Below are 21,007 nucleotides of genomic sequence, written 5' to 3' on the forward strand. Positions count from 1 at the left end.
AAGTTATGGCTAGGGTCTGATATTGCCTTGTAACAATATAATGAAGTCAGCGAAATCAAGAAAGGTAAAAAGTTCAAGTTTGAGGAAGACTTCTTACTTCATCCAAAGACCCCCTGACAACCTCCAGATATCTCCCCAAAAGAAGACTGCCCGGACTCCACCTATCATGAATATCATAATGGCATGATGTAACCCTATGAATATGTATGTAAACCCACCTCCTTTTGAATATGCATAGAATTGTAATCAATAAAAGGTAATTTCCAGAGTTTTAGGGGTTGTGCCTGTCAGTGGAGGGGAGACTCCCCACGCACCCAGTGCTGTTTTGCTTATTGTAATATTATTAATTAAATTAAACCATTAACAGAATATTGAGTCTTGGTCATTTTTAACACATCAGAAAGAGTAAATATCACTCAGGGGTTTCTCTGCTGGTTGCTGCCCTGGCCATGACAGGAAGAAATCCAGAGCATCCAGCTCTGTGCACAACTCAAGCAATGCTGCTTGTGTTCCTGCTTCAGAGGGAAGCACTGAACCACCACTTCAGGAGATGGTACTAGAATACAACTCACTCGTCATGGCCTCACATAAACTGCTTACAGAACTATGGTGCAATTTAACAAAGGTACATACTTTGCTTGAATGTGAAGTACAATGTTTTTGGGATGACCAGGACAAATGACACAAAATGAGAAAAATGTGGAATTCATACTAGCGGAAGCATCTGAAAGCAAGGCTGGTGCTTGTTCACATAGATTCTATGGAAGTTGTAGACAGGTCTTGTCTGAATATATATATGTATATATACATATATTACACAGATAATATATATATTATAGCAGAGACAAACAGAAAAAGCACTTGAAGAACCTCCTTCACTAAAGCTCATGCTCTGAAATCCAGGACCTAAACCATTAAATACAGTACCAGACCACTTGAGGTTGGCAGGAACCTAGAGATCACCTATCCCAGTGCCCCTGCTGCAAACCAGGTCAGCAGGACTTCCCCAGCAAAGTCCAATTTGTTGCAATTGCTGTACTTCAGTAAGCTGAAGGAAGAGGAATATTCCTGGTTTGTCTTCCTTCCAAAACAATGGAATATTTAGCCACATATTTTCTCATTGTTTTAATAAAATTTCAGTGAATTCCCAGGCACTGGGCTGAAGATCACAATCACTTTTTTCGTTCTGCTACAGCACTGAACTACAGTTTTCTGGTAACAGCATCAGTACCATGAGAACACAATAGTGTGAGGAACCAGATATGGCAGAGTTTACAAATAACTGAAGATCACAATATTTGAGGTAGGATTCTATGTCCTCTATTTCTGAGAAGAATCTTCACTCTTGTACTCAAATTCCAGTATCTTTTGTGGGGTGTAAATATATGTAATATTTCAAGTATGTGCAGAATTTTAGAGACCCTCAGAATTCAGGAAACACAGCAACTGCTGTCTGTGCAGTCACTGAAACAAACTCAGAAGACCTGATGAAGATGCAACTATACAAGTAGTTACAGCAAGACATCAAGAAACTGTGAAAAAATCGTAAAAATGGAACCTTGGCATAGACCAGGGTTACATTTAACACAGGGAGAAGCTCACAAAGTCCACCTCTGGGGAAACAGGGAGTGAGCAGAGACAGGCAGGCAGACACCCACGTGAGGCAGTGCTTTGGTGAAGGAGAAACTGAGACCCAAGCTACAAGGATGCTGAAAAACCATAGAGGGAAGCAGTGTTTTCTCATATGAGTCCCTGGCCTGGGATCTGGTCCTCAAGAAAGAACCCACCATGGTTCACAAAAGCAAGATGGTGACCAGCAGTCACAAAGATTAAAATTTAAAACCAAAATTAAACAACAAAAACGATTTTTTTGGTTTAAAATTATTTCAGACACAGAGCAACCAGTCATCACCTGATTAGAATGCAACATACGTTCTACCAGACAGAGCTACCATGCCTCTGTACACTCAGCTGCTCTGGGGATAATAAGCTCCTATTTGCTACAAGCACTGCGTGTTCTTTTCGTTTTACTTCTGATGGCAATTAACCTCCCTGTTATTAAGAAAATTGAGCTAAAAGTGGAAGACAAACACACGCATTTGCAACGCTGAAGGAAGATCCTTTTACATCTGCCCATTTCTTCAAATGTGTTTTTACCTCTGAAGCTCTTTTTTGATACAGTTAAACAAATCAAACCTTCCTCCTAGTTTACAATTTCCTCAACTTCTTGGGCAGAAAATTCATGGAACTCCCACAGGTGCTTTGTGTGTGGGCTTCTCTTCTACAACTCCATCTTCATGGAGCTTCCATTCCCACTACAGATTATGACCTCCTTTGGACCACCACTCTAAATCCTGCTAATGGAAAAAAAATCTGACTTAATATCTAAAAAGCAAAGGGCATTTTCTCTGACAAAGATTTTTAAAAAGGCCACAAACACCAAGGAGCATGAGCAGTTTTGTACTGAGCATTTAGATGAACATTAGCAATTCAAAGCAAAAGACAAGAAAGTTTATCCCCAGTTAAGATAATCCAGTTCAAACAATGAAGGAAAGTTTTTACCCTCAAGCCTCCAAAAACTATCATGATTCATTTCTCAGGCACAAAACCAGAAACAAATTCAAATAGCAGCTGAAATACTCAAGGTCTGCATGAGAGCTGTGCAGCAGCTGAAGAGCACATGGAGGCAACCTGCTGCAGGGGTGATGGTGAAGAAGAAAAATGAAGAAAAAGCAGTTTATGTTACCGTGGGGGTGAGAGGTCAGTTTGTGCAGAGTTGGGAATGCTATAAACCACAGTGAACTTCCCAGAGTTTAAAGGGAGAAGAGCCTGCCATATCCTAATGGGATTGCAGGGGATGTTTTAGTTACACAGAATAAAAACGGAATTTGCAGAATTAGCTGGCTTCTGCCAGCATCTCTTAACCCCTAAGAGCACCAGCAGCAGTGTATGTCTGTACCAGTACACGGATGGCCTCATTTTCTGACTGCAGTTAGCAGCACACAAAGAACAGTGTTACTTATTTGCCCTTGCAAAGGTTTTTTTTCTATTTGTCTCCCAACCCGAGTTAACAACCAAGATACTGGGCTACAATACACCATCAGCGTCCTGCACCATCCTTCCCTGCAATGTGTGACATCAAAGAAAAATGATGTGCCAATGCTGGAAGAAAAAATGAGGCTGACTGTACAAGTGGAAAAGTTTGGGGTTTACACATAAAAGAGCTAAAGGCATGTGCAAGATTTAAGCAGTCTCTCCTTATATGGCACAAAAGCAAACTGAGGTCAACAGCACTCCAGTGACAGACTTTTGTGATAGGCACAGGACAACAGGGTGCTAACAGGGACGTGTATTCCACTCCTCATTTTCAGTGCCAAGCCAGAATTTAAAGAAGACACTTCAAATTCACAGGCAGACAGCTGTTAACACTGATAATCATTCAATTACAACTGATGAGCAAGGTGTTTTGAAATAATCACAGGCTAAGAAAGGGACAATACCCAGATGACCCTGCATTCAGCCCTCACACCTCACTGTTGCTGAACAGTTTTAACAACCCAAGACTTTTTTGGCAGGTTTTTTTTGTTTTTTGTTTGGTGATTTGGTTTTTGGTTGTTTTGTTTTGTTTTTTAAAGTTCAATGTTATATAAGGGAGTTAAAACAAAAAAACCCTGGCAAAAACTGGCAGAAAAATTCTGCTCTGAGACACAGTCAGCCTTAACAAAACAACCTGATCTGTATCTGTTCCTGCATTCGACAGACCAGGTCTTCCTGGGGCAGATTAAGGTAACCTTTGCTTGTTTGTGTTGCCTATATTTGGATGCACAAAGTGTGTTAATTCAGAACTTGTGAGGGCTTGTAGACTTGCAGAAGAGTTCTTTGGACTTCATCCCCAGGCTGGCTGCAAACTCTGATGATGGTTTGGAAGCAAAGGAAGGAGAGCTGTTAGGAGATCAGACTTGCAGGAGGGGACAGGCGGTCCAGCATCTGTGCAAGGTGTCCTCTACAGAGACACAGATCCCCCCTTTCACCTTCTCTCCTTGAATACAATCCCCAGTAAATTCTACTACTATAGACTACTACAGACTACTTGAACCAAAACACATTTTGGCACTTTTTGGGTATTTAGTGATTTACTACAGTTGTGATTTTTGTGCTTAGCTTGAAGCACACCATAGTTGTTATTGGAGGTTCTTGGTTTTTTCTCTGTATTCTTGTTTGGAAAAAGACATTCCAGCCTTGTATATTAGAAACAATTGTTAGTCCCTAGAAAGGAAATGCAGTAATACACATTGTACACTGGCCCAAGTGACTGAAACAGAAATACTTTTGAATATTAGGGCCTCAGTAACACAATCTCACTGGCATCAGGAGGACAGCAAAATGAGGCCTGTTCTCTTTCATCACCTCAAGACAAACTATTTCTGAAATAGGGTGTATTTCTTTTAACAAACATTTTCCAAAATTTTCTTTGCATAATGATCAGCACTGAGATGAAACAACTAAGGAAGGGAAAGCCTAAATGCCTCAGCAATGAGCACATCAGTCTCGAGAACTTGGAGCAATTCTTGCATCTCTACAAATTCTGAAGGCCCCTACCACAAGAAATAAGAACCTAACTTGTTAAAGCAATTTTTATTTAAGTATTTGGAGGGAAACTTTCATATCATGAGTCAAATACTAGAGCTGAATGTTGTTAAAAAAAAAAGTCAAGATGATGGGCTCTGTGCAAACACAGCAGTGTCTGATGGAAATGGGAAGTAAGGGTTTTCAAAACATACTCCCTTTCAAATAAAAAAAAATTAAATGCTAGTTAACTGCAGTACATGTCATAATTTTTATACAGTCAAGAGAATGAGAAACAAAAATTAGCTATTTAAGAGAACGCAACCTACAATGGAATAAATTCATTCGCAGCAGAGACAGAGTAAGACTGCTTTTATGAAAATTACAAAGAAACATGATACAACAAAAATAGGGTGTGGGAAATTTTCCACTAAGATTAAAAATGAAAAACAAAAAAAAAAAATTCACTTTTTGAACACGATTATTATTCAAACACATATGAAGTTTCAACCTAGGTTTTTTCTTATATATGGGAAACACTGTTAAAGTGAATCTTCAAGAGTGAGAAGGCACCATGAACTGTTGGCTGATACCTTTAATGCACACTCAAGAAAGAAGAAATGATCTGGCATGATGCAAAAAATCATAAAGTGTTTATATATATTCATATATCTTTTCATTAAAAAAAAAAAAAGCGGCAACAAGTCATTACTTCAGTGCCAAAATGTACTTTGTCTGGTTGACTTACTCATTAAGATGATTTCTCACTTAGACCTGTATGGTATTTTTATACAGAGGTGAAAGTGGGTGATTTTGCATTGTAGCATTTCCTATTAGATTTGTAAATCAAGTGTTTCCTAGGTTCTGAGAAGCCAATCCTATGAAGTATTCCTAAACTCTATGCAAATGGAATCATTAAATGCACTGTCCAGAATGGAATACTAATCTGTACGATGTGGCAGTTCCACTGGATTAATTTTGATATGTAATGTCTTGTAGCAGATGTTATAACAAAAATAACTTTTGCTTTTTGCTTTACCTCACTGAGGCCATTAATGCTGTTCTTATAGTTGGTTTTCTGGAGTTGGATGACACTTCACTGCTGTCCAAAATGAGTTTGAACCTCAATCCTCCAGAGTTTGTTCACTTTGTTGCTTATATTATTGCACTAGCTACTAAAGTCTTATATCTTCCTATATAAATCTAATTGTTCAGAGTGCAGATTCTATATTTAGGTAATGAACTGTATGAAATAAATAAAATAAGGGGATTTTCTGGTCAGAGTTGCTGATATGTTGAATATCTTAATTATTCCTAAAGTAAACAGTTTTGGTGTATATTCTTAAAAACCTATGGTCATTCAGCATAAAAGCCTTGACGTAATACTTTAAGAATGGATTTGTTTTCCTTCTCAAAAATGCATCAAAGTATTGTTTTAAATACAGAATCTGTGAGGCTTCCTACAAATTCATCTAAATCGTAATACAAACACAGTTTGTAATTCAGATAATATAGAAAGTTCTCTAGTGTCCACTGAAGTAAGGTCCCCAAAATGCAGTCTGTTTTGTTTCTGAATGGGAAAACATTGCAAATCATTAAGCGGTCCCACTGGCTGAGTAGGAGAACTGAGGAAAATGAGGTCTTCTCTCATTATCTACACAATCCATGCTGTCATCTGAAAAATAAATAAAAAAACAATAGACATTTGTTACCTTTTTAATTTTAAGTAAACAAACAACATGGCAAAGTTATTTCAGAAAATTTCACTGTTGCATTTTTCTCCCAAAACTTGGAAGGATGATGAAACAGGAAGTCACCCCATTAAATGGGCACCACAGGAGACCCTGACTGTTGTATGTAAACAGCTGTTCAGATGTCCATTTAAAAACCTGTTAGGAGGTGCATTGCTTAAATCCATATTCAGCATTCTGAATTTCTGGCAACTGCTGTTTCAGAGCATCAGTTACCATGAAAATAAAATCTCTTTTGATTGAATAAGGACATTAACCCATATTCAATAGACTCTTTGCATACTTGCAGTGTGTGTGCAGATGTACATGTGCACAATGCAAGAACTGATTTTTTTTTCCAGCAGAAAAGTGTAAATTTGGTGAAAAAAAACCCCAGTATAAATATTTTCACTATCTTCTAAACAGGTTTTTCCATTTCCCAAACTGGAAAGACATGTGAAAAGATTCATACCAGTTTACCAACTTCTTTGTCACATACATACGTGGAAACCCAGAAGCTTAAGCTGATGCTTTTTCACACGGTCTAAAGAGACCAGGTAACATTACAGAAGATTATTTCTGGTGGTCTGGAGAAAACAATGTGAAACATCAGGGAAAAATTCACCTTGGTCAGGAGGAGTGATTGTTATCATCTGTGCTGTAAATTCTTCATCAAAGTATCTTGTATCTGTTTCAGATGTAACTTGTGGCTTAAATGGAGGTACAAGCTATGAAAAACAAAAAAAAAATACTGTCAAATTATGCTCTTGCAGTACTGTTTGAAACAGGTAGAATTTGAACTAGTTACAAGCTAAAGTTCCTTTCCCATACATTACTCAAGTAAGTTTAAGAAAATGCAGTTCATGAAGAAGGAAACATGTGCAGTAAAACAGTATTTGTTTAGCTGGGCACTTCCTCTTTATGGGCATTTAAAGCATCTGGCCTCTATGATTTAATTGCACAAAGATAAACCTAAAATCCTAACATTTCTTCAAGTAATAAATAACATGCCTACAAAATTATTCTGTGTAGCACCAGGACAAGGGGTAATGGCTCCAAACTGGAAGAGGGCAGATTTAGACTAGATAAAAGGAAGAAATGTTTTAGTGTGAGGGTGGTGAGACACTGGCACAGGCTGCCCAGGGTGTCCCATCCCTGAAGTGTCCAAGGCCAGGTTGGATGGGGCTTGGAGCAACCTGGGCTAGTGGGAGGTATCCCTGCCCATGGCAGGGGGATTGGAACAAGATGATCTTTAAGGTCCCTTCCAACCCAAACTATTCTGTGATTCTACTAAATGTTTAGTAATAATAGTATATACTATTTCCTGACCAAACTATACAGAGACTGATGACTGGATCCAGTCAGATTCACATTTGAGGAGGATGAAAACGAATAATCGAGATGCTGACACCAAACTGATCAGCTGGGCTGCCTATCACCACAAGGGTTGTAACATTCTCCAAAGAATTTCAGCTGCAGAGCTACTGTGCCCAAACAGCTCTGAGTGCAACCGTGCTGTATGACAGGGCAACCTGGTAGAACTTAGGAAGCAGCAATATTAAACATTTATACTCCTGGTCTCCAAAAGCAATTTAGTATCAATTCTGAACTTAGAAAATCCGGAGTGCTTACAAAAAAATTGAGCATGCTTAGCAGTGAATATCCTCCTTGTGTTAAATTATGAGCTGCACTATTTGGGTTTTATTCTTGACACTTGCTTGGGCAGACAGGCTAGAAATCATCCACGTGTACCTAGGCAAGCTCTGGCAAGAGGAACTCCAGATGGAGCGGAGCTGCTTGACTGGGGCTGGAGGAGGAGTGTGTCTGGGAAGCAGGGTGGCAGGGCTGGCTGCGTACAGATGCACAGAGCTGGAACAGGTACAATTTTGGAGGGCAACAGAGCTGGAATTCAGACCTTGCTCACCTCCCTGCTTGCACGATGCAGCAGACAGGGAAGGTAAACTCTGTTCTTAGCCCTCCCACAGAGGACATGTAATAGCTCAGCACTGGGCCTCAGCTCGCCCACCACTGGGGTTAAGCATGGCCATCTTTTAATAGCACAGAGCCACAGCAGGCAACAATTTAGGAGTGTGACTGAGGAAGTATATGGCTTCCCATCTGAAACTGCAGAGAAAGGTTTATCAAGGCAAATGGTAAAATTGCTCCGACTGGAATTAAGGAATGACCCCAAGACTTGCACTTCGGCACTTACAAAAATAAAAAGACACCAACATGAATTAATACCTGGAAAACAAGAGCAAATCTTGGATGTATAAAACACCTCTTCCTCACCCCTAATTTTTCACCCAGCTTAGATCTGAAGAAACATTTGCAAGTTGGTTACCAAGAAAAGCATTAGTTTCAGCTCCCTATCATCAGCCTCATCTTTTTGATCTGTTTAGAGAGCACCTCACAGAGTGTCCTGTCTTAGAAAAAGCAATCCAAGGAAGCTTCCTCCTTTTCAATGTAAAAAAATTAATCTACACATAAGGTGATTATTTCCATATACAAAGAAACATTCTACAGTTTAATACTAATCTTTAAAAATCAAGTGATATAAAAATTCTGCTTATTATGAGAGAGCACAATGACAATATATATTCATCATCACTTTTAAAATTATTAATAATCCTCTGTGCCCAAAGATAACTTAAAGGAGCCTGGTCAGTGTTCCCGTGAATAAATAGGTCGTCAGAAGTAGTCTTTATATCCTGAATTTAAAAAGGAAAAGGAAACAGGATATCCCAAAGCCACAAGTCACCCAGAGCCTTACAGTCCTCCTGAAGCTATTGAAGAGGCAATGCTCCACATTAGAATGTTAATAATCCTATTCTCAAGCAAGCCAAACCAGCATATTATTAATAAAAACCCTGCTGAGGATAAGCATTCTTTTTTTAACATTTTAGCTCTTCTCTTTTTCTCCTTATAGCAGTTGTCTGCTTATTCCTTAAAAGAAAATCTCAGATTGTTTTTGACTAGCTGTGTGTGCACAAGTGTATAAAGTTCTATCTGTCCTTTTAAGCTAATGGTGCTTTTGGCACTCTCAGTGCTCCCAGTCTTGCTGTGTGCAGCACAGAGTGATTTAGGACTTGGTCACTGCAGCAGACACCTGAACTATGCACATCAGAATGACCTGGAGCAGCAACCCCAAGGCAGAACGCATGTGTGATGGGCTATCACTGCCTGTATCATTTTCCCTTTTATTTTAGTATCTGTTAAAAGCAATTTGAGACAGATTATGATCCACAAGATGATTTTTTTGCTGCCTCCCCCATCCCCCCCAGCTGTCACTGAGAACGTTGAGCTGGAAACAGAGGAGAAGCCACAGAAAGCCATAACACTGGCTCTACCAAGCAAATATGTTGCTTTACTGAAAAGCTGCTAATGCAACAGCTCTGCAGTTCCACTGGCAGAGGTGCCACCTGTAGCCTCCCACTGCTGCAGACCAGCACGATATCCGCAGGCTTATGTTGATTTAAGAGGCAAAGCAGACCAGAAAAACACCATGTGATTAACATCTCATTGCATCTGTTTCGCTTGTGGGTGGGCAAAATGCTGCAAATTAAATAGCAACTTTCTTTGCACCAGAGACAAATAACAGCACTCTTTCAGGAGAGTCTGCTGAGTATTTTAAATACCTGGGACAACCCCAGTTATTCAAAGCTCCTTATAATTCAACGCAGAGCCATGTTTCCAGAAAGCTTAATTACAAAGTAAGTGTTCTCCATTACCCCAAGCCTCTATTCATAAACAGAGTCACCATTATCTGGAGATAGTAGGTAACCAAGCTTAGCACATAAACACCTCCAGGCAGCAGACAAAATGCAGCTTTTATCCCTGAGAATACATTTCAGGTGAACAAGATTCTGTTTGGACCACCCAAAACAAAGGCAGCAATTACTCCCAAGCTTTTTGAAATCTCTTCATTTGCACAGCATGGCTATTTCTACAGCAGGTAATGGTTTACATTCAATTTCAGATGCACATGCTAACAGGACAGGAGCAAAACCAGAATCCAGCCTCCCTGATTATACCCAAATCAGAAATAGTCTCAGTTTGCAGACTGTTTTCTCCAAAATATGCAGCATTTGGAATTTCCTGGTATTTTGTACAACAATCTGAGTCACTACAACTACAGAACAATTTCTGAAGGCTTCCTCAAGTCCTATGAATAAATAAATTGCCTCCAGCTTGTTTAATTTCTCTTCCACTCAGAGAAGCAGAACTACCATCAAACAATAAATAACTTCACTGAAGAAATTTGAGCCCAGTTACCAACTTTTTTACCTTTAACTGCAAAAAGCAGCAAAGCCCAAGTATTCAGCTTCTCAGCTGGGTGAAAATGGGGATAAACGTCCTGTTTATTAGAACAGTATTTCAGATACACATTTTACATTATACTGAATAAGCTCCACACAACTCCCTCCTGCACTCATGACAGCTCTGTCATTGAAAGGACAGAGGTCTAAAATCTATCTTCACTTTCAAGGTACAGAATCTTGTTTACAATTTTTCTTTCCCTTTATCCACACAAATCTGTGAGGAAGTGGAACAAGAGAAGGAAACAGAGCACCCTTTGTAACTGTATGGAAGCACTGGACAATTTCCCCCTACAACATGGAAGCCAGGGATGTGATGCTCTGTTTTTAAAAATACAAATACTGATAATGGATCACTGTATTAGTTTTAGCAAAAGAATCCAAAGAACTAAATTGACCCTTTCTGCTAAGTTTCTTACTTTCTCCCAGCTACTGGAGGGAGAAATAAACTGTACTGGGAGATCAAACAAGGTCTCTTATCATGGTGGGCTGCTGGGGAAAGAAGGGAAACCGGGAAAGGCTGGGATTGAGTGAGATGATGTGACACCAGAAGATTGGAGCCTCAAATCACCAGACCCACATTTTAGACACATTCATGTAAGCATTACAGAAAATGTGTATGGTGAGAATCAAATGCTAGAGGACAACAGCAGATCGCCCTAAAAGTGGGAAGCAGGGAAACTTGGAGGAGTAGGATAAGTTATCTGTGAAGGAAGGAGCAGTGAAGCATAGACACAGTTATATGGAAAGAGCTGGGGTCTTTGACTTCAGTGGGTCTCAACCCAAACATCACAAACCCAGCGGGTCTCAAGGAAAACCAATAATTAACACCATGAAGTGTAGACACATGCCATCAGCCCTCTGTCACAAAAAAACCCAAAAATACCTATTAGGCTTATATCAATGTAAAAGCCTACACACTTCTCTGCACTTGCCTAATTCAGTCTAATTTCACCATTCAAAACAGGAGAATTGCAAAGGTAACAAACAGCCCATCTTCCACTACTGCTTCTAAGTCGTTTTGCTTCAGATGCTCAGTAACCAGTAAGTCCAGGCCTCTGAAAGGTTATGCCACTTGATAGCAAGCAAAAGCCATTTTAAAAGTTTGTATACACTCTATAGGTGAAAGTAATTTTGGTTACATCATTACATTTGGTTATTTATTCAGTCACAGAAACAAGTATCTCACTGAGAGATACTCCTCTCATTACAAAAAATGCCCTGGCTCAGAAGTACTCCAGTTGCAGTACTTAAAGAAACATGCAGCAATTTAGCCTTGTTAAAAACAATTGCAACCCTCTTCAGTGGAGGGCTTCTGTGTACCTTACAGAGGGCAACAAAATCTGAAACATTCAGTATATCCACAGCTACAGTTCACCTTGGGAGAAAAGTTGTGCAAGTACCTTTTTCTCGTATACATCTTGCCAAACAATGCCAGCAAAGAATTTGTGCTGCATAATCTCCTTGGCATCATCAGGACCGCCACCTAACCTGTTGGGAGCAAAATAAGTAATTAAATGTTTGAGTACAGTTATTTCTCTCATATAATTTTTATTAAGGAGTAGTGAGGAAATTCTGTGTTTATATAATACATTTGGGAGCAATTCTAGCATTTGCTTGTTTTTTGTGCAAGGGTTACAGGACAATTTATTTCAGGCTTCAACACAGTTGTACTAAAATATCTGAAAACATGCTAACAAACAGAACCAGAATAAACAGAATAAAGCAAAAAACAAAAACAAAAACAAAACCCCACAAAACAAACAAACAAACAAAAAACAAAAAAATCCCACCACATTTCAAAAGACCTGCTTCTCATGAAAAAGCCTATCTTAGGGACCTCAGCAAAGAACCTGTCTTAGGGACCCCAGCAAAACCTGTGAAAGATCTGAACCAAAGAGCCTTCTTCCTTTCCACATTAACAAATAACTACCTGTTACAATTTTCTAGAGCAGTAATGCCAGCTGTAAAACTGAACTTGATTTTGAAGTGTAAGAGAGGCAAGGATTTTTAAGACAAACTGATTTATGCAATCTGATTTAATTCCCGTTAAGGGAAAGAGTTGACAACTGCAGTGATAATATCATGTTGTATGCAAATCTTTCCTCCTCCTTGGCTTCACGAAGGTACAAAGGGTGTTTTATTGACTTAAGGTATATCAAGATAAAGCACTGATATTCCAAAGTAAAACTGTCCACACAGCTTATAGATGCAATCAGTTTAGTTGCAGTCTTGAGCTAACAGATGCTTACATTTTGTTATGGAGGTTGAAGTGTTCTCTAAAAGACTGAACTGCATCTGCAAGCAGAGGCATGTACAGAGAAAACAAAACACATACTGAGTCATCAGCAGGAGACTTACTTTCAGGTAACAAGGTTAAGACAACACTCAGGATTTTAAGTACAAGAGGTGTCCTCATGTTAATCCAAGCTGACATCTAGTATCTCCCTCTTCTCTGATCATTGGTCCCACTGGCAAACTGAGATATTATGCCTGTTTTAAAAGCGTGGAACAATGGAGCTATGTGATCAAGACTAGAGCTATACTGCTCCAGGAACATAAGCCAAGGACTGTTCTGTGAACCTGAAACCACGCTGTGTGGCCAGGCCTCATCTGTGCTGCTATCACCTCTGGACCACGTGTAGTAACCCCGTGACCCTAATAAGTGATGACTTGAGGGTGGAGGGAAGGGTTTCAGTTCAGAATGGCAGAGATAATATGAAGGCTATGCTACAGCCCAGTCAAGTGGTATTTTGACAGCTTCAGACTGTGCTGCATGCTCTGAAAACACAATGGTACTGGGACAGTGCTGAACAATTGTTTAGTGAGGAGGACTCAAATACAAGAACAGTGTCCATACTGCTGACTGGGAATGGATCCTGGTCCATGCCCAAACACTGTCTTCAGAGAGCACACTAGCAGAAGCCACAGCTGTACCAGAGAGGCCAAGCAGCAGAGGTTCCTGGCAGTTCAGAGTCCATACTTGCTTCCAGCCCTCATGTTGCTCCTTCAGGAAAGGTGCAGTTTTACACAGAACAGGTCTCCAGTCTTCCAGCAGCAAAGTGCTGGGTGACATTCTCAGATAAGCTCTAAGACCAAGCCTAAGTTCACCCTAGAGCCCTGCAGGCCAAGCAAGCCAAGCCAGGTGATGGTTCTCCCATCTGCCTGGCAGCATGTTACACAGCTGCAGAGCAGCCTGGAACACAGACAAACTCTAGGGCAGCCTGGAAAGAGAGACAAATTCTGTGAGTATTCATCTCTCTGCTGGTTCCCTACAGGTCTAGAGACTTTGCCAAGTCTACTTTCCAGGCTACTTGTTGATTCCCCAATGCAGATGACAACGGCCAGTGAAGAAGAGGGTGGAACTGATCCTACCTGTCCACAGGTGTCAGCAGACTGTACTTCTGCACATAAGTTCAGGACTGACTATAAGCTAAGAAGAACCTGAATCATGTTTTGCAGAAGCATGCAGGAAGGCTGGCTGGCTGCAGCCATGCACGAATGCTTTGGAGAATTACTAATAAGAGCCTTTGTTCCATGAAGGGCAAACAAATACTCAGGGAAATGCCAAGAAAAAACCCAGATGCTTTACTTACCTTTAAAAGATCTATACAACTGAACAAACTCATTAAAATCAACTGGGAAAGTAACAGAAAACTCTTGTTTTGGATATGCACTTACTCCCAAATACACCCTTGTTTTCCAGAATTACTCAGAAAGAACCCTCTCACGGAGAACAAAAGTAAATCAACACCTAAAGCAAAAGTCATAGATAAGCACCACTGAGAAATGAAAGAACAGCAGGTTTGTCTTTCAACTGAAAAAAAATATAGCAGAAATAAAAGTCTTGAGATTACTCTACAATAAAATTAAATTCTGAGCATTAAAGTCTTCAGACAAAACCAAAAATCATATAAATAAGATTTAAGATTTATAGTGTACAAGGAAATACAACAGAAAGCGTAGAGGCCAAAAAGCAACTTAAAAAAGCACAACTAAAATATCCTCTACACCCCAGCTTTTGTCAATTGGTCTTCTTAAAAATACGTGCCAAACAATTTTGGTTAATCATTTGACTTCTCTCTGTATCAGAGAGATTTTGTTTCCACATTTCAATTAAATCCAAAAGAGAGAATTATTACTAAAGTGCAACATCAATATTACACTGAAACCATTTCCACGTATTTAATTTTTGTGAAACTGTGTATTGCTTGCAAGATCCTTTAATCATTTAATGAGAAATATCCATGCTCCACAAATCAAGGGCAATCAGCTACCATTCCACAGAGGAATCATGTGCAAATATTTTTATAAATGTATCTACTTAAATTATATATATATATATTTATATTGAAAGTTTATAAATATAGTGCATAAACACAGTCGATAGTGAAAGCCTTGTTCTAACAGGCCAAAAGATTACAATTAGTGGATTACAGGACAAATACTGATTCTCTGCTTCTCTGTGTTAAAATAAACAGTGCTCAGCACCCAGGTCCATTCCCAGCTCTACAACAGTGCAAATACACTCACAGGGGTGAGGACAATCAGCTCAGCAAAAGTTATTGGTGTTCACCACCTCAGAGCACACAGACACATATTTTTCCTTTCCTGATACAGGCAGGATAACACGTGTCTAATGCAAACCTAGTGGACCCAATAACCCTGGAAAAGCTCCAGGCCTCCAGTGGCAGTAACCATGGAGGAGTAATATTTGAGGATGCTGAGGCTTGGGAAGTCTCTACATTACCAATTTTTAGAAACCTGGTGAAAAATAGATCCCTAAATTTGTGTTTTATGTTTTATTCAGTTTGAATTCAGATCTCTTACGGGTGAAATGCTTTGAGTTTGTCCAACTTCATTCTGCAAATAGCTTTGGACTGCATCAATTTAGTCTAAAATTATCATACAAAACAGCTAAATCTCAGTCTACCTGAAAACACCCGGTGAAACATGTATGAGCATTCTGCATTTCAAGAGATACCCAGGACACTGGTGTTACCTGCAGGTGGAAACACTTTTGTACTCACACACATACCAGAGCACACATAAGACACTTGTCATGTATGGTTTTGAAACTCTGGATGCCCACAAGGCATGAAGTCTGCTGCCTAGGAGGACCATAGGTCAAGTGACCAACTCAAGGTTTCCTCCATCTGCCTGCCACCAGCTAGCTGGGACCTCCTCGAGGCCATGCAGTCCCCTTGATGGTCACCTCTGTGTCTTCTGACTCCAGCAGCAGCTGTGTGGGCTGCAGATCTAGCTGTATCTGAGAGCAAGTTTGCTCAAGCCATCCATCATTCCCATGGCAGACCACCACAGAGGACACAGACATACACTTGAACTATAAATTGCCTCCCTTCACATGGAAAAAACCCAAGGTGTTTGTTTTCATGCAAATACAAGCTTGATTGACCCTGATCTTCCTGAGCATCTGTAGCCAAAGCTAAACTCAGGATATGGAAAGAGCCACCATCCCTAGAAGAACACAGTGCTAGATCTCTGTGTGGCTGCAAGGACTGAGCACCAGTTCCTAGCAAACACCTTCAGCACCCCAAAGCCACAACTACAACTCTGTGAAGCCATTAAATTTCTGAACAGGCGTTTGTGAAATGCTCCATCTTCTTCCTCTCACTCTGAACATCAAAGTCCAACAGCACCACAGAAGACAGAAGCAGATGAAGCAGCTTGTGACAAACTTCATCTGAGAGAGGCTGAAAAACCCTAAATTATGACAGGGAGGACTAAAGCATATAGTGGAAAGACACAATCAAAATTCAGAGGAAACCATCCTGAAGTTCTCTCAAGTTTAAAATCTGCCAAGATTCAGAGCTTGTGAGACACTCTGTTGATTACATGTTCACCCACCCATCTAAACTCAGCTCATCTACATGGAAAGCTCTGATCCATGCCCACTTTCACATGCTGGAGTTTCCACATCCAGAGAAGGAATAAGAAAAGTTAAAATTTTTGCTGGTTTATATGTTAAAAAAAAAAAACAACAACCACATTCTAATTACCTCCTTCCATCTGATATGTGTCATAAAGCAGTGAAGGAAGATTCCACATAACATTAAAAAGAAATATTTACAAAATAGATTTTTTCCTTCTTAGGAAAATTAAGGCTCGCATTGCAAGATTAAGAAATTTATATCAATCCCAAAAGAAACTTCAAAATTCCTTTTCTCTTACAAAATGCATTTTATATGACCAAACTTAGAAAACAGTCATTATTAACAGCAGAATACTATTTATTGTTTTTCACATCTTGCCCATATGCCTGTAAATTTGAAACCAAACTGGTATTCCTGAACACAGAGTGCCAAGACTGTTTCTGTACATCCAGCTCAGGCACTTCAGCTAATTTTTATGATTTAATTCATTATCACAGGTCACAATTCCCTACATCTTCGATATGTAACTTAAAATATCCTCATCACTGAGCTTTATTGTATCAACTTTTTTGTTGCAGTTTTTTGAGGATTTTACAAGGGTCAATATCTCCCAGTTTCATTTTTCTTATGGTTTTGGCTGTTTCCTCCATCCCATTCTGCAGTTCATCAGCAGTTACTAAATGCTGCCAATCCTGATGTTTTCTGCCACAGACAGCATTACAATGACACCAGTTTCTAGCCACCACTGGGCTGTGTGGAAGAGGGGATTTCTGTTGAATTACATAGTGGTTCCCCAATGCATCATCAACAGGCTAATGTCAACCAGACTATTGTACAGTACCTAAATTTTCACTGGATGTATTTTCACAGCTATTTGGCTTCTTTTCTTCAACATGGCTCCATGAATTCATTATGAGACAACTACCAAGTACCCCAGACACCACAACCCCAGCACACAGACCACACGGTAAAAAGAAAATTAAAATACAAGGCCAGGATTCAGGACTTCTATCCATGTGCTTCCAGCTCAGTTCTCTGTACTGCCTGGGATGCCACAAAGTGCAGGGGATTTGCAGAATTACAGCTTCAGTTAAAAAGTTGAGTGAACAGTGACTGGTGAGAAACCAGTATTTAAGAATGGTCCATGATCCAAAAAGATTGGGAAGCACCAGTGTAATTAGCAAGCTGTGGGCATGTGTGCAGGCTTGTCTAGTCCATAGTTATTTCTACCAGCAGCATGAAAATCATCTGTCCAACAGATCAGAGCATCATTGCTTCCAAGCCCGCAGAAGATACATGTGAAGAAGTGGTTATTTGTATAAAATGAGCATATTGTGGAGTAATTATTGGCACTGGGAAAACCTTGTAATTAGAAACAAGTGGGCGTTCTTTGTTTGTAAATAAATTGTATTTTGGTTGATCAGAGATGCTCCTATAAGAACAAATTACAGCAGATGCTGCTTATGTTTCCAGTGATTGAAAGGCCCCACCTGAATAAGCTACAAAAGGGTCACAACTGTATTTAACCCAGCACTCTCCTGGACAGGAATCCTATTGGCAGGAGCTGCAACCACACTTGCTCACAGAGCACAATGCCTGGGGGGGCTCATCAATTACACAACCTTTTCTTGGAGGTCCCCTTGCAGGCACTGGGCTTGGGAGGGGTGTGCAGCTGTTGCCACCTAGGACAAGGCTGGCAATGTTCCTGACTACAACTGCTCCTGGTTCTCCATGCCAGCACTAAGTTGAATCCTCTGGAAGTACAATCAGTGGATTTGCATTACAAGGCCTCTCAACAGGACTTTCCATCAAAAACAGAGATGCAAAAAGCCCACAGTGATGACAAAAAAAATCCTTGCTACAAGTATCCATGTACTGGCAAACCCCTTTTTCCTACCGTGTGCATGCACACCACACAGACTAAACAAATACCAGACAGCAAACCAAAATACTTTGCTTGCACCTTATATTAAAGGTTTCCTATTTGGGGCCCATTTAAAGTGGAAGGTTCACAATGTGAACAGGGAATGACAATATTATTTGTTTAAAGAATGTCTGGGTTGACAAGAGGGCAGGTTTTTAGGCTGGTGTTTATCTTTGTGTCAAGGTCAACATCCTTTTTGGATTTTCTGTTTTCTGATTGTTAGCCATTAAGGGCTTTGTGTGTTGTTTCGGATGTTTTTTTGGTTTTAAATCAAGGGTTTAAAAAAAAAACAAACAACAAACAAAACCAACCAAACAACCCCCTCCAAAAAAAAACCCAAGCCAAAAACAACACTACACAAAGAGGAAAAAGGAAAAATAGATTAAGTATGGTATAAACTCCACCACAAACGTGGTACAAACACCACCACCTACTGTCTAAAGCAGGATGCTAAATCACTGACACAGATTTAGTAAAAAATCCAAAATTCAGAAAACAGACAGCATCCTGAACTCGCACAGAAGGCGAAAACATTCCCTGTAAAGCAATTTATAATCCACATCAGCCATTGGATTCATTATGATGGAAGGCAGGGTTAGCTTGCTTTGTCCACACCATATCTTTGCATTCATGGCAGCCACCATATTGTGAACTTCATCCTTCTGATCACCAAAGCTGCTTCACATCACTATTTGCAGAGTCAGGTTGTGTCAAAAATTAAAAGAAAAATGAGCAACAGTCTCACCTTTGCTTAGGATCTTTCTTCAGCAAACCTGACAAGAGAGATTTTGCTTCAGGTGACAAAGTGCGTGGAAATCTGATCTCCTCCATAAGGATGAGTTCAAAGAGCTTTTCGTGGTCCTGATTGTAGAAAGGGAGCCGGCCACACATCATTTCATACATCACAACTCCTAAACCCCACCAGTCCACTGCACGACCATAGTCATTATCTTCCAGCACCTGCAGAAATGTAAGGAAAAGCCTTTATAAGATATTCCCAAACCCAGGCAATAGCACAGAATTCAAGGGAAAACCTCCCTCCAGCAAGGTCAACTTGTCATATGTCACAACCAAATCTACCAGTGGAGCATTTGCAGAGATCAATTTGGAAAGAAGAGGCATCTATGTTCACAGTGCTAAGTGAGGAGAAGGAAACAGAGGCAGTGATCACATTATGGCAGCTTCCTTCTTCCCTTCCTCTCACACTCCCTCACATTATGGTCACAATAAGCACAACCTTAGAAAGCCTGAGGCTAAGAACAGTTCTCATGTTACAGAGCCAGTTGTTAAATTCTTACTTATTCATCACCAACCATTTTAAACGGGATCCAATTTTTCAGAGAAAACTCAAACCACATAGGAGTCAGTATGGGAAGAAGAGAGAATACCATCAACCTGTTACTTCATAAGCAACAAGCCAAACTTCCCCATGGCAACCTGCACCCCCAAAAGGGTGGCTCTGCATATCCTGAAAGACCACTCACAAATACTAAATGAACAGTCTACATTAAACACTAAGAACAAGAACACCATTTCTAACATTTGACCAGCTGGAAGACCATAAAACAGCAGCCAAATTATCTAGAAATGTTTCCCGTGCTCTCCTCTGCTCCCCTCCAAAAGCACTTGCTCAGTAGCTCTAATGCCCCTGTCTCTGCATAAGAGGGCTGCAAACTCAGAAGCTGTCAGTGAGGTGGACCTCTCACAGTGGAAGAAGCCCAGGACAGTTCATTTTTCCCTTCCCCTGGGCACTTCCCTCTAAGAAAGACCCTGCCAGTGGTGCAGGCACTCAGGAGCCCAGCAGTGCCCTCCATCTCTTCCCCTTGCTCTGGAGAAGACCTGTCACAGTACATTTCTGATCTCCTGCACTGAAGGTTGCTGAAGGCAGTGGGAAATGTTTTGTGGCTTGAGGAGTGGATGTTATGAGGACTTCTCTAGACTTAGTGTCTCCTATACAGTTGTCTGTAGCTGACACCAATAGTCTCACGTTCCAGACCCTGTCCTCAGGTTCTAGTTATCCTTACTCTTCCCATGGATCTGCACTGAACTCCTTTCTCTTGCTAAGACCACAAACCACAGCCACACCACCAGTGTGTTTTCTTGTTGCACGGTGTCTGTGTGAGCTTTCACATTGTTATAATTCAGAATGCACTGAAAATTAAAAAGGTGAAATAGCTAAATGAAGGTAACACAGGTTTAACAAAACCAGAATCTGAACCTCTTAAAAACCCCAGTATGGGTTCTGCACACAAAAAAACCATGAAAACACCCCAGGTAACAACTGTTTGCACTCTGCTGTTCTTTATTCACTAATTATTCCTCTTAATTATCTGAAGCGGGGAAAAGGGCCTGCAGTAAAAATCAAAAGGCTGCCAGGTATCAGATTACCCCACATAGGTCTATTTACAGCATCCCCTGCCACATGATTCACACCAAACGACAGCTGGCTCTGCAGCTGCCCCGTATCTGTATACGGCCGACACAGCTGCTGGCCAGACAGGATTCCAGAAGCCTTCCCAAGGCATCGCAGCCCTTCAGCTCACAGGAGATATTGTGTGACAATGCAGTTACTGC

At 40.3% G+C, this 21,007-nt stretch overlaps 1 protein-coding gene across 5 annotated transcripts in view; it reads right to left on the minus strand.

Annotated features, from left to right (window-relative positions):
• Positions 1 to 4,618: 4,618 nt before the first annotated feature.
• The window catches only part of AKT1 (AKT serine/threonine kinase 1), a 73,619-nt gene continuing 57,230 nt past the window's right edge, over positions 4,619 to 21,007 (minus strand). For 3 of the 5 annotated variants that reach the window (XM_030452702.1, XM_030452703.1, XM_030452699.1), the window contains 4 exons: positions 19,179 to 19,393; positions 12,019 to 12,106; positions 6,922 to 7,024; positions 4,619 to 6,241 (listed from right to left, as the gene is read on the minus strand). In XM_030452702.1, coding sequence (XP_030308562.1) covers positions 6,162 to 6,241; positions 6,922 to 7,024; positions 12,019 to 12,106; positions 19,179 to 19,393 — 486 coding nt within the window. In that variant the 3' untranslated portion in view covers positions 4,619 to 6,161. The remainder of the gene's footprint in view (positions 6,242 to 6,921; positions 7,025 to 12,018; positions 12,107 to 19,178; positions 19,394 to 21,007) is intronic. The other 2 variants (XM_030452701.1, XM_030452700.1) reach the window with 2 other exon arrangements.

This window comes from Calypte anna, chromosome 5A (genome assembly GCF_003957555.1).
Source record: "Calypte anna isolate BGI_N300 chromosome 5A, bCalAnn1_v1.p, whole genome shotgun sequence".
NCBI classification, from domain to species: Eukaryota; Metazoa; Chordata; class Aves; order Apodiformes; family Trochilidae; genus Calypte; species Calypte anna.